This window comes from Mauremys reevesii, linkage group 10 (genome assembly GCF_016161935.1).
Source record: "Mauremys reevesii isolate NIE-2019 linkage group 10, ASM1616193v1, whole genome shotgun sequence".
Lineage (NCBI taxonomy): Eukaryota > Metazoa > Chordata > Testudines > Geoemydidae > Mauremys > Mauremys reevesii.
This window is the reverse complement of record NC_052632.1, coordinates 55,230,837-55,245,182: the sequence shown is the minus strand read 5'-3', so window position 1 is coordinate 55,245,182 and position 14,346 is coordinate 55,230,837. Positions and strand designations below refer to the sequence as shown.

General features: G+C 47.3%; 1 protein-coding gene across 1 annotated transcript in view; it reads left to right on the top strand.

Annotated features, from left to right (window-relative positions):
* GSG1L (GSG1 like) overlaps positions 1 to 14,346 on the top strand; it is a 133,660-nt gene that overhangs the window by 35,231 nt on the left and 84,083 nt on the right. Inside the window, exon 2 of the mRNA XM_039492046.1 lies at positions 5,047 to 5,094. Coding sequence (XP_039347980.1) covers positions 5,047 to 5,094 — 48 coding nt within the window. The remainder of the gene's footprint in view (positions 1 to 5,046; positions 5,095 to 14,346) is intronic.

Sequence of the window (14,346 nt, the reverse complement as noted above, 5' to 3'; positions counted from 1 at the left end):
ACAGGGGCGGACTCCATTGCTGACGTGCCTCTTGTTCCCTCCAACTCTAGGGGAGCCCCCACCAGGCAGCAGGAAGGGCCAGGGGAATAAGAAGGGCAAAGGCCCCGCCAAGACGGCTAAGCCCCTCCGTGGTAGGGGCTGCCACCTCTGCCGCAGCTCTGCCATCAACCACTGCGTGCCTCCCTCCTCTCCCTGTTATTTCCCCCACCAGCTCTGGGGGTGTCCCTCTCCCGGCCCCCAGTGCATATGCCCAGCTGGTGATGGTCCCCATTTGTGCCCATTTCCTTCCTTGTGGCCACCCACTTCCCGGAACCAATATGAGGACCCTCTTGCAGCTATCCAGTCTGACTTTGTCACACTAGCCTCTGATTACCAGAAGCTGGGAAGGGGCGACAGGGGATGGATCACTTGATGATTACCTGTTCTGTTCATTCCCCTCTGAAGCATCTGGCCACTGTTGGAAGACTGGATACTGGGCTAGATGGCCCATTGGTCTGACCCACTATAGCCATGCGTATGTTCTTAAGGTTTGCTGCAATGACTTTTTCACCAGTGTTCAAATTTCTGTTCTGGAAGCAGCCCCCCTTTGGCCCCTAGGAGATGGGCTGCATGACCCAACATGGCATTTCCACCTCGAGCATCAATGCAACTTTGATAACTATTCCTTTGCCTAGCAAAATGACCTGGATGGAGCTGTTTGGCCTTTAAAAAAAAAAAAAAAAGTTTTTTCATCAATAATTTTTTTTCAGGTAAAATATTTGATAAAAAAATATTTTTCAAAAATAAATTAAATGAAAAATTATGAAACACCTTTTTAATATTTTTGACTTTTTGTTTGACTTTATTGTAAAATTCCAACCTTGTCTCAGGTTTTTACTCCCCTCACCCTTTTTTCTCCACTGGAAAAGGTGGAAAACAACAACAAAAATGAGCGAAGGTACATTTTAAGACACTTTTCCACTCCCCCCACCCCACTTTTCTGCTAGAAAAAAGGAGGGAAAGTGTGAGTGCATTTTTTCCTCCTTCTCCCCCTTTTTCCTTTGTCTTTTTTGGCTACTAAATGCAACAGAATGAGAAATGTCTAGGGGTTTGAATGAGTGGTGTGTACGAGTTTTGATGTTTCCCTTTTTTTCCTCTCTTTACTATAAAGTTTTCTCAAGTTTGGATAAGTTAGAGTGGCAGAATTGTATAGTTTCATTTTTCCTTTTAAAATGGCTTTTGCCAACATCTTTAACAACCTCTTCCTTACCATGTCTCAAGACCAGTGCTCCATCCTCATCCTTCTCAACCTGTCAGCTACCTTTGATATCATGGACCAGGCTTTCTTTCTTGAAATCTTGACCTTTCTTGGCTTTTATGACTGCTTCCTCCCCTGGTTTTCCTCCTACCTCTTCAGTTGCTCCTTCAGCATGTCATCTGGAGGATTCTCCTTAGGGTGACCATATGTCTCGCCAGCACAGACCCTTTTTTAAGCTCTGTCCCAACTTTTTTGGCAAAAGAAGGCATTTGTCTAGTTTGCTTTTGCCAATTGATCAAGTTGGCAAGAGCAAATGGGACAAATGCCCACTTTTGTCAAAAAAAGTGAGGTGCAGTGCGGAGAAACCTGCATGGGTTGAGTGGAGATGTCAGCCCCGTGCAAGGGGGAGGTTGGGCTCGAGTTGGGGGAGGAAGGGTTCCCGTGTGTAGGGTTCTAGTGACTACACACAGCAGGGTTCTAGTGACTACACACAGCCTCAAGCAGGGAGTCGGCAGGGTTTGAGTGCCCAGTGACAGTCTTGGGGGGCACCTTGGGTGAGCGTCTGGGGCCAGCCCTAGGGAGACAGGGTGGGCTTGGACCAACCCCCCATGGACAGTGTCCCATTTTCTCTTTGGGAAATAAGGTCACCCTAATTTCACCTCATCCTCACTTCAACTTTCCATGCAGGTCTCATGAGGCTCCATATCCTCCCCACCCGCATTTCCTTCTACAGCTTGGTGATCTCATTCAAAAACAAAGCTTCAGTTACCATCTTTACATTGACTCATAGATCCACCTCTTCTCTGTACCTGTCTCCTTTCTCTAAACCAAATCTTGGCATCTCTCTCTGACATCTCCTTATGGATGTCCAGCTGTCAACTTAAACTCAAACTGGTCAAAACTGAGGTCTTAAACATCTCCCACCCTTCTCCTTTTTCACTCCGCCTGGGCAACTTCACCATCCTCTCTATCACTCAGGCCCATAAGCAGGGTGTCATCTTCAACTTGGCCCTCTTTGTAGACCAGGGGTGGGCAAACTTTATGGCCTGAGGACCACATCTGGGTATGGAAATTGTATGGTGGGCCATGAACGCTCACGGAATTGTGGGTTGGGGTGTGGGAGGAGATGAGGGCTCTGGCTGGGATGTGGGGCTCTGGGGTTGGGCCAGGGATGATGAGTTACGGGTGCAGGAGGCGGCTATGGGCTGGGGGTGGAGCAGGGGGGTTTGGAGTATGGGAGGGGGCTCCGGGCTGAGGCAGGGGGTTGGAGTGTGGGAGTGGGTACAGGCTCTGGGCCGGGGGTGCAGGTTCGAGTGTGGGGCCATAAATGAGGGGTTCAGGGTACGTGAAGGGATTCTTGGCTGAGGCAGAGGGTTGGGCTGCAGGGGGGGGGAGGGCTCCTACTAGGGGTGCAGGTTCTGGGGTGGGGCTGGGGATGAGGGGTTTGGGATGCAGGAAGATGCCCTGGGCTGGGATTGAGGGGTTTGAAGGGCAGGAGGGGGATCAGGGCTGGGGCAAGGTGTTGGGAGGGCGTTAGGGGGGCAGGCTCCAGGTGACGCTTACCTCAAGCAGCTCCCGGAAGCAGTGGCATGTCCCCCCTCCGGCTCCTACAAGGAGGCACAGCGCCAGTCAGGTGGCTCTGTGTGTTGCTCAGTCTGCAGGCGCTGCCCCTGCAGCTCCCATTGGCCGCAGTTCCGGGTCAATGGGAGCTGCAGAGCCAGCACTTGGGGCGGGGGCAGCATGCGGAGCCCCTTGGCTGCCCCTATGCGTAGGAGGGAGAACTTGCTACTGCTTCCAGGAGCTGCGCGGAGCCACAGCACGCCTGGAGCGGGACAAGCCCCCAACCCCACACCCCAGTGGGAGCTCGAGGGCTGGAATAAAAGGTCTGACGGGCCGGATGCAGCCCAAGGGCTGTAGTTTGCCCACCCTTGTTCTAGACCAATCAGCTCAGGCCATGTCTAAATCTTCCTGCCCCACATCTCTGAGACCCAGCTTTTCCTCTCTACCTGCACTGCTTGAACTTTCACCGAGGCCCTCTTCATGTTGTAGTGTGAGTACTGCAATATCCTCTTCCGTAGCCTTGACAAATGCAATCTTGCCCCACTTACATCCATCCAAAATGCTACTGCGATGTTCATTTATCAGCCTCATCACTCCAACCACATCCCTGCTCTCTGCATATCCTTTCCCTGGCTTCCCCCTTCTCCGCTGCCTCAAAAACAAACTACTTTTTTCCCTTCTAAATAAACCCTACTGACCTATCCCATCCACCTATCATCTCTTATATGTGATCGAGCTGTCAACCCTCAGCTCCACTCTGCAAAGGAAGCAAGTCTTGAGTGCTCATTAGTCGTTTTCTTCTCTCCTGCCACCCCCAAAGGCCTGGGTTAAGCTCCCTGTTTACAAAGCCACCTCACTGCTTCTTCAAATCCCTCCTTAAAGCTCCTCTGCTATGATGGCTACAAAACAAGGGCTAGGCCAGGCTACTTGTGTACTGTGACTTCTGCTTGTCACAGTGATCATAGCTGGCGTCTCACTGCTCCCTTGTCCTCCTCTGCCTGTGTGTCTGAACCTACCTGTTGTTCTTTTCTTAGACTCAGACGGTAAACTCAGTGTGTGCAGAATGGGGTCCAGTCCCACCCTGACTGGGCTGCTGGGCACTATCCCCCAGTACTGCTCATGCTGCTGCTACTGCTACTAGCACCCTTTGAGGCACAAGGTTGGGCAGCCTGTAAGGCTGATCTCAGGAGCCATGCTGGCCCCTGCAGCCTCACCTAGGTTTCTATGCTGGTGCCAGTGCAAGGACGAATCTGAGTCTGTTATTGTCTGTATGACACTAACCAGAGCCCTCAGCAGGAAGGAATCAGGTAGGGAGGTGGCAGTGTAGCTAAGCCGCTGCAATAACACATCTGTCTCCTGGTGTAGAGCAGAGCTGGCAAGGTCCTCATGGTATCTTCCAGTTTCTCCTCTTTCACCATTTCCAATGGTTTATTGATGCTCCCTCACCAGCACATTTGAGTATTTCCAGGTACAGTGAAAAGAGACTTTTGCTGCTGGGTAAATTTCATGCATCCTTTTCAAGGATTTTTTACATGGGCTTCTTTGGCAAAAAATGCCCCATCATTGTTATCACCAATTCTGCTTCACTGGCGTTAGCTGAGGTGTGTGCTAGCATTGACCAGGCTCCTCCAGCCACTACTTCTGGGAGGCTTACTCTGAGCAGGAGGGGTTGAGTAACTCTGAGGTAGACAGAGAGCTAGGCTGGTGCAAAGGGAACACCCCCCCAACACAATCTTCCTTGGAATTCCCCCCTGCCACAGGGAGGCTCTGTAGCACCCTGGTTGGAGCACCAGGTGCCAGGGCAGGCCTGTACCCAGTGATCCTGTGCCCCTGCAGTGCATTGCGTAGTGGCCATTGCAGCAAGGGTACAACAGAAGACCTTACAACTCCTGAACAGGTGCAGCACAGACTGTATCTCCTCTGTCACCACCACAGCAGGAGGACTGGACCCTGGCAGTCAAAGGGTAAATTGCTTCTCCATAATCATGTTCTCAACTCCCAACAGAGGGAGGGAATGTGGGAGCTCACATGGGTGAGGAAACCTCATATTGATCTACTGAAAGGTCAGACCATGTGGGAACAGTGCATGGTGGATGGGAAAGGTGGGCAGATTAATAGCTGGCTCTCGGTGCATGGTCTGTTAGTGCCTGAAGTGGGAGTGGCTGCAGTACCCATCGTTGGAAGCGAGAGAAGACAAAGCAAAACCAAATCAACTTCTGTCTCTTAAAATAAATCCTTTTCTTTTAAAGGTGAAAAATGTCGAAGTTTTATTGACCTTGCCCCGGCTTCTGAGAAAGGTAAGACATAACAATTGAGGCTTCTTCCTACTTGCCACTTTGCAGATATCGCTATTATTTTTTCATATTTCTTCAGTGCCATAACATGCAGTCTCATAAAAATGCAAGAGGCTCTTACAATAGAAATTATATGATCGCTAGACAAGAAAGGGAGTGGGGTGTAAAGCGAGGAAGAACATCCAATCAGCCCTTCCCTACCTCTGAGGCAAGTGTTTATGTGGGAGTTTTGCAAGGTCTTGTGTAGTGTTCTCTAGATGCATCTCCTCCTGAGGAAACCCATTGCTTTCCAGGAAGTCAAACTAGAAACAACTTCTTAATCCCCAGCAATGGAGGAGAGGAGCAGCACATTTGTGTTGTTTTCATAGGCCAGAAGGATTTGCATGAAAAGCAAGCAGCAGTGTTGTAGGCATTATTGTTCATTAAATAGTGGTTGTGGGAGGTTCGCTTGCTTGTTTGTCTGAGAGGCAGAGAAATAAAAGATGAGTCAACAGCACCGAGAAGGGACTGGCTGTAAAGATCTTGTTCAACCTGATATATGGAGTTCTGGTTTGTCAATTTCTTCAGTATTTCAAAATCTCCTTCTCCAGCTGGTGAATATAGCTGAACCACTCATTAATAGTGGTCATAGTGTAATTAAACGTAATATTACTGTGGGGGGAATACATACCCACCCCAGAAGCATTAAAGTTAAAAACAGGGAACACCAGAAAACTGAGGAGGCTATTTAAGTGGAAATTAAAAGGAACAGTCACAAGAGTGAAATCCCTGCAAACTGCCCGGAAACTTTTTAAAAACACCATAATCAAGGCTTAAGCTATATGTATACCCCAAATAATAATAATAAAAAAAAATAGCAAAAAGACCAAAAAAATGCTTCCATCACTAAACAGAGTAAAAGAGGTGGTTCAAGACAAAAAGGCATCTCTTAGAAATTGGAAGTAAAATCCTTCTGAGGAAAATAGGAAGGAACATAAACTGTCACAAGTCAAGAGGAAACATATAATTAGGCAGATCAAAAAAGAATTTGAAGAGCAACTAGCAAAAGACAAAAACTAACAGCAAAATTATTTTAAGTACTTCAGAAGCAGGAAGCCTATTCAACAGTCAAGGGGTCCTGGTCTATTAAGGCGCTAAAGGAGCACGCAAGGAAGACAAGGCCATTGTGGAGCAGCTAAATGAATTATTTGCATCAGTCTTCTCTGCAGAGGATATTGAGGGAGATTCGCACACCTGAACCATTCTATTTAGGTGAAAAATCTAAGGAAATGTCTCATCTGAGGTGTCAATAGAGGAGGTTTTGGAACAAATTGGTAACTTAAACAGTAAGAAGTCACCAGGCCCAGATGGTATCACCTAAGAGTTCTGAAGGAACTCAGATATGAAATTGGAGAACTACTGACTGTGGTATGCAACTTATCACTTAAATCAGCCTCTGTACCAGATGACTGGCAGATAGCTCATGTTACACCAATTTTTTTAAAAGGCTCCAGAGGTGATCCCTGCAATTACAGGCCAGTAAGCCTGACTTCAGTACCAGGCAAATTGGTTGAAACTATAGTAAAAAAACAAAAAACAAAAAACAACACAACCCAGAATGATCGGACATGCAGATGAACATGATCTGTTGGAAGAATCTCCACCGCTTTTGTAAAGGGGAATCACGCCTCACCAACCGATTAGAATTCTTTGAAGGGTCAACAAGCACATGGACAAGTGCGATCAAGTTGATACTGTATACTTGGACTTTCAGAAAGCTGTTGACAAAGGCCCACACCCAAGGCTCTTAAGCAAAGTGGGTAGTAATGGAATAAGAAGGAAGATCCTCTCATGGATCAGTAACTGGTTAAAAGACAGGCGACAAAGGGTAGGAATAAAAGGACAGTTTTCACAGTGGAGAGAGGTAAAAGTGGTGGGGGAGGAGGGGCAAGAAGCTGTACTGGGGCCTGTTCTTTTCAGCATATTCATAAGTGATCTGGAAAAAGGGGTAAACAGTGAGGTTGCAAAGTTTGCAGATGACACAGAATTACTCAAGATAGTTAAGTCCAAAGCAGACTGCGAAGAATTACAAAGGGATCCCACAAAACTGGGTGACTGAGCAAAATAATAGATGAAATTCAATGCTGTTAAGTAAAAAGTAATTGGAAAACAATCCCAGCTATACATACAAAATGATGGAGTCTAAATTAGCTGTTACCACTCAAGAAAGAGATCTAGGCGTCACTGTGGATTGTTCTCTGAAAACATCTGCACAATGTGCAGCAGCAGTCAAAAAAGCTAACAGAATATTAGGAGCCATTAGGAAAGGGACAGATAGTTTCTATTTTATCATAATGCCACTATATAAATCCATGGTACACCCACAGCTTGAATACTGTGTGCAGTTGTGGTCACCCCATCTCAGAAAAGAGGTATTAGAATTGGAAAAGGCACAGAGACGGGCAATAAAAAACCATTGGGGTATGGAACAGCTTCCATATGAAGAGAGATTAAAAAGACTGAGACTGTTCAGCTTGGAAAAGATACTGAAGGGGTATATGATAGAGGTCTATAAAATAATGACTGGTGTGGAGAAAGTGAATAAAGAAGTGTTATTTACCACTTCACATAACACAGGGGTCATCCAATGAAGTAAATAGGCAGCAGGTTTCAAACATACATAAGGAAGTACCTCACATAATGCACAGTGAACCTGTGGAACGTGTTGCCAGGGGATGTTGTGAAGGACAAAAATATAACTGGGTTCAAAAAAGAATTATTAATGGAGGATAGATCCATCAATGGCTACTAGACAAGATGCAGCCCCATGCTCTGGGTGTCCCTAAATGTCTGACTGCCAGAAGCTGGGACTAGACGACAGGGATGGAACACTTGGTAATTGCCCTGTTCTGTTCATTCCCTCTGAAGCCTCTGGTACTGGACACTGTTGGAAGACAGGATACTGGACTAGCTGGCCTATTGTTTGAGCCAGTCTGACTGTTCTTCTGTAATATAAAGTGATTTAGACTGTTTTCCCTGGGGTCCTCACACTAATTTACATATACTTCTGCCCATCCCGCCATCAGCTGGATTTGAACCCCCACCACACAGGTGCATAACACAGTCCTGAATTACCCCAGGTCTAGGAGTAACTGAGGTACTGGAGGAGGGGAAGGGAAATAAAGGAGAGCAGCCCGTAGCCCACAGAAGGAGCTACAGCATGCACTTCATTGCTGGGTTAGATAACTATTTGTGAACTGGCACTAGAATACTGGGTAGCAGGATTCCTGGGTTCTGGCTCTGGGAGCAGAGTATGTGACTGCTCTGAGTGCTGGCAATACAACATCTGTTTGGGAAGGGTGTTGTATCTACAGAAGCTACCTGACACAGAAAGGAATTTTGCCTTTTTGATATGTCCAAGTTCCTAATGGCCCTGCTGTGCTGGACAGAGTCTGCAATGAACATCAGAGACCCTCTTTGTATTCTATGTCCAAGCAATGAGTTTTGAATTTTCATTAGCATTCTTTGAAGATATTTTGAAGCAAAAGGTTTTTGAAGATGGAGCCCAAAGGTTTGTTGTCTGTGTCCACGTGGATAAGATCATGTCCCAGGACAGACTGGTCAAACTTGATGCATTTAAAACATAATGGCTAGGCAATCTTTCTGTGTTTGAGCACAGTTTTACTTTGTCCGAGATAGTCCAAGACGAGACAAATGCCACAGGCTGGCCAGTCTGTAATAATGCTGTGTTCACTGGCTTCACATTGAATAGTTACAGGTTCCTTTACATCATTACATTTTAGGACTCAATTATTTAGCCACTAAATTTTTGATCTGTTTGAGTCATCTTGTTGTGGGCACACTTGGGGCAGGGGGCAGAATAGGAAGAGAGAGGGTGGGGGTAGGGCCTCAGGAGAAGGGGTGGAGTGGGGATGGGACCTGGAGTGGAGCAGGGGTCGAGCACCCCCCAAGGAAAGGGCAAAGTTGGAGCTGTTGTCTGGATCAGGTTCTATTTTATAAACTTTATTAAAATTCTTAAATGAACTAAAATAAAAATCAAGGAAATATATCACCATAGCTAAGCTATTATTAGTACTAAATTAAGAATAAAACACTATCAGAACAGAATCAAATCCAGAAAGCAAACAAGTGAGTCTCAATATTAGGTTGGAATGAAATCACCAAATGAGTATTAAAAATATAATCAGTGCTTATATAAACTCTAAGAGATAGCACAAGAAGGTGGCTGCCCATTTGGTTATAAATTCTAACTAGCAAATTTTACCAAAAAAATCAAATGTATCATTTGCACCTGGTTAACAATGAAACCAAATTCTTATAATCTTAACCACAACTTCACAGTCAATTATACAGTTTCCTTCTTAGACGTCAGTTCTTATGTGGGGGGCTGACCCTTTCTTCCTCTCCCACAGATATTATAATACACACTTTAACAGAACACCATTACTAAGCAGAAGTTTAACAACCCTTATTTACTAGACATTACAGAGGGCAATCTCAAAGTCTCAAGTATTTTAGGCACAGAAGACAGTCTACTGAGTATCTTTATGAGACAATATTTAGAGCTGTTAACAGCTGGGACACTTCACTTTCTGGCATCTTCCCCATGTGGGCTTTTTGCTCTCTCTCTCTCTCTCTCTCTCTCTCTCTCTCAATAAAAAGGGGGCTAGGGCATCTCCCAGCTAATAAAAAAGACAAAAATAAAAAAGGGAAAAGTATGATATTTAAAATGAGATAGAGGCTTCACAGACTCTCCAGAGCTCTCTGTCTTCTGGACTCACACCCAGAGTCACTTCCTGTGCCTCTCTTAGGCTATGTCTGCACTTTAAAGTGTACACAGTTACTTGTCCATGTACTGCTGGAGCATGTACTCTCTACCTGCACCACGTGGCCATAGATGCTGTACTGGATATGGGTATATGCTGTGCACTGTTGAGTGCCTCATCCACACTGCACCTATTCGCTACACAGTGTTAGTGGTAACATTTCAGGAGCAGTGTCCTGGAGTTCTGTGCATCACAGGAGACATTCTAGGAACTGTCTTGCTTCATGTTGCTGGAACTGTACCTTCATGCATTTGACAACGGTACCTCTCTGTCATCTCTCCCTTCTGCCAAACTGCATTGGAGTCATGGAGCAAGTCTATGATGACGTTGTTCTTCTCCTGCTTGTGGGACAAGTGTTCGTGCAGTGCAGTACTAGTTACTGGACAGAATCAGTCCAGAAAGATTTCAGATGGTGAAGATGGTTGACCCAGAAGAGGAATGAAAATCCATTTGGGTCCCATTGAACAGATGTTTTCAATGCCAGGATTGCAATGGTATGCTCGCAGGTGGATTGCTGCTTCTGGCCCTGGAGAATCAGCATGGCGTGGTGGGTCCACATTGTCTTGGACACCGAGGAGGATGACTAATGGCTGAAGAACTTCTGAATGAGAAAGCAGGAATTCACTGACTTGTGCAAAGTGCTTGCCCCAACCCTCCAGGGCCAGGCCTCTCATATTTGGAAACCCATAGAACAGAAGCATGTGGCTATCACCCTTTGGAATCTGGCAACATCTGACAGCTGTCAGTCTGTTGTAAACCAGTTTGGGAAGTCAACTATTGGGGCATTTTACCAGGCTATATCAATACTGAAATCTACACACGAGTCGTAAAAGCACCACTCACTGTTACATATCTCCCATTATTTTACTTTTGTTTCCTCTCTGTATTTTCACAAATTATTAACAAAGACATAAAGATGTGTCAGTTAAATTCTCTTCTGGTTTTCATTGTGGTGCTTTGGTTGCAACAGTTATTTCACTGCTTGCTTCATTGTCAAGGTAGCAAATTCATGAGTGGGGGGCCTGGAAAGGTTTGGTGCAGGGATGATGTTGTTTGCAGTTCCATGGTACCAGATTTTTAATAAATCACAATCATGAGCTGTGAATTCTGCTACTCCCTTCCCAACCTCTGGGAAGTATCATGATTATACTCAGAAAACAAGATGCGCACACAAGGGAAGTGAATAGACATTTTTAGTTACATCCCCAGAGCAAACTTTTTTTTAAAAAACAGAAACAAATGAACCAAACAAAAAAAAGATCCCAGAGGAATGGGCAAACATTAATGTCTGTGGAAATGTCTTCTTGCTCTTCCCCTCCCCCCGATAAAGGGCAGGTGGAAGGGGACAACTGTGGATTATGGTGCAGGGGGACAAACAGGGACTCTGTGCGAGGTTTGGGGGCTGATCCAAGGCTGGGCTACAGGGACAAGATGGAGCCCATTGTTTCCCTCCTCCATGCTCTGGGGAGTTCCCCTGAGAGGGGTTTCAGATGCTAGCAGAGTATATTGTGGCTGGTGTCCAGCATGCTCCTCCCTGGTGGGTGGGGTTCAGTGGCGAGCTGGAGCCGGTTCCCACCGGTTCCCAAGAACAGGTTGCTAAAATTAGATCTCCATGGAGAACCGGTTGTTAAAGGGCCAGGAGGTGGGCAAAGAACTCCAGTCCATGGGCCGGACCATCCTGTTGCTCCCAGGATTCCCAGCTAGGGAGGCTGAGGCTTTCAGGGCCCCTCCTCCGCTTCCCCCCAGCTGCAGCCTGGCCAGCCACCGGCACCAGCTGGGCAGCTCAGCTGAGCTCGGGAGTCATCCTGCTGCTGCTTTTTGAATGGCCCGGCAAGGTGTGTGTGTGTGTGGGATGCTGCAAGCTCCAGGGCTGGCCAGAGGGGAGGGGAGGGAGCAAGTGGGGCAATTGGCCCAGGCCCTGCAGGGGCCCCCGGCCCCACGAGTATGTCTCCCCCCCCGGCCCCTCCCCTGCCCCCCCTCTTAAATCAGAACTTTTTATAGGGAACCGGTTGTTAAGATTTTGGCAGCTCATCACTGGTGGGGTTGGAATTCACTGCCTCAGCTGCAGCCTGGGCATCTGAGGGAGGAGGAGTAGAAGTGAGAGATGCTGCCTGTTCCAGGAGAGGAGCAGCAGCAAAGCAGCGGGTGAGGCCCAAAGGCATTCTACCACCAGTTGAACTAGGCACTGCATGTGTGCACGCTCCCATTCCCTGTGGCCACGCTCCCATTGCCTGGGCTGTCTCTCCATTTACAGGAATGCCTCATCCTAGCCAAAAGCCTGATCCTCCCTTGCCCTAAGTCAGTCCAGCTGCTCCTGACTCCTTCTGTGTATGCCAACAAGCAGGTCCTCCAGAGTCCTTCGACATCTTCCTCTGCTGTCTCTGCAGTGCCACTGCTGTCTTCCCAGCGGAATGGGTTCCCTGTTGGTATCAGAATGGACTGCCGAGTGAAACAGACAGCTAGTATTATATTTCATTTCTCCTTTGACAGAACCTAAGAAATGCCCCCATAATGTAGGCCTGAAGGCCACAATATTGATAGTTTTTAGCAGCCCAGGAGTGCGGCTGTTACAGCCTCCTTTCTTCAGATTACTTTTGCAGCCCATGAGGAAGGAGCTGAGGGTAAATATATACCTGAATTACTTATATTCAAATGTTGTAATGCGTACAGTGCATCAAGTGTCCTGTTGGGGTATGGTCAGTTCCCACAGGGGTAATGTTACCAGTCACCCTTTTCTTCTTTAAAGGCCGGCCATCACTTAGAGAATACAGCAGTTTTGAAAGCATCGACATGGAAAAGAGGACTGAGGAGGGCACCCAGCCACCAGTGCCAGAGAGATGTTTCTGCTAATGATGACTTCTCTACATACAGCTGAGTGGAGTGGTTTGGGGAGCTACAAAGATGGACCAAGCACATTTGCGCAGTCCTTAAATCTGAAGAACCAGCTTAAATTTCTGCTACTCCAAAAATTTGCTGAATTATGCTTACAGGACTGGGTGGCAATTTGAGAGGAAACTGTATTCTAAGATAGCAGATTGATTTCCTATGGAAGAGGAACAGAGAATCACAAAGAATGGCCACCAACCCCACCTGCATTGCCAGAGACTCTGGCCCCTGTGTACAGCGAACAGCATTGAAAAAGATAGGGAAACAGAGATGCACTGGAAGTGTATTTTCTCCCTTGAACTTCTGGATTAACACCGCGAGCCAGTCACATCTCCATGGTTAAGAGACACAGCATTGTGTCTATGGAACCACATGCTTCTCCCAGCATCTGCAGAGTGGCTCAGTGCGGTGACGGAGCCCAGGGACTGGGAATGGTACATAACATTTGCAGTGGTCACAAGGAGAATGGACCACTCTGACTTTCCTTGGACAACCTTTTCCCTTCCTGGACCTAGGCAGGCCCACACACAAGCTCCCAACCACCCCCTCCCCCTTTCCATGCAGTTCCCATTCATAAGGGGAAGGAAAGATGGGCATGGGGGGGCTGGGGGAGGGATGATGTTGGGTTTTTGTCACCACCATAACTGTTCTTTCCCCACTCAGGGCCGCTTAAAACCAATGCCATCCTTCTTCTCTCCCTCTTTCCCCCCACCTCTCCGGTTCATGCAGCCAAGGAACTATCACTGTTGTGCTGGGCAAGTAATGCACCGGCACAGGGCAGAGTGACTGCTCGTTAATACTCTGGTATAGCTTGTGCTAAATGCTTTGCAGTGGTTCATGGGATTTCAATAAAATCGTGGATCTACAGCTGTTTCTTGCTCAGGGACAATGTTGGGGTGAAGCCTGGGCGGGATATGGTGACCGGGCTAGCTTCCAGGCGTGTATTACTGGCACAAGAGGGGATAGATCCAGGGAGCATGAGGGTGTATTATAAACTTGCCAGCCTGAGATTCCTTTTCCTGCCATGGCTTGGGGCCCTCCTAAATAATTCCTCACCAGGTCTGCCAGGTAGAGGTGCAGAGTAACATGCTTCTCTTCCTCCAGGTCTTCTGGGACTTCCTTGGAGTCTTCCTCCATGATCCTTGATGCCGCCTTGCCCTGCCCCTCATTGGCATCCTGTCGCATAAGGAGGCTGGTAGGGTTGAGGAGGGGGTTGTGACTGAATTCAGGCTCACTGCTTGCCGTTCTGGAGAGCATCCAATTCAGCTAGTCTACAAGGGCATGTGCTAGGTCCCTTTCCAGAGCAATTGTTTCAGTCCTTAACCCTCTGGTACCTGAGCATGAGATGATTCATGCACTCTCATCTCTGGGACAAAGTCTGGTTCTTGCCACCTCCTCCAGAATCTGTAAAATCTCCCGAGACAAGAGAAAGTTCCTGCCAGTAAAGAGGAAGTCATAGAGAAGGGTATATTCTGCCCACACACTGATCATCACACGAGTGGGCTCCAGAGACCAGGCAGAAGCTCTTGATCGCAGGTGCTGA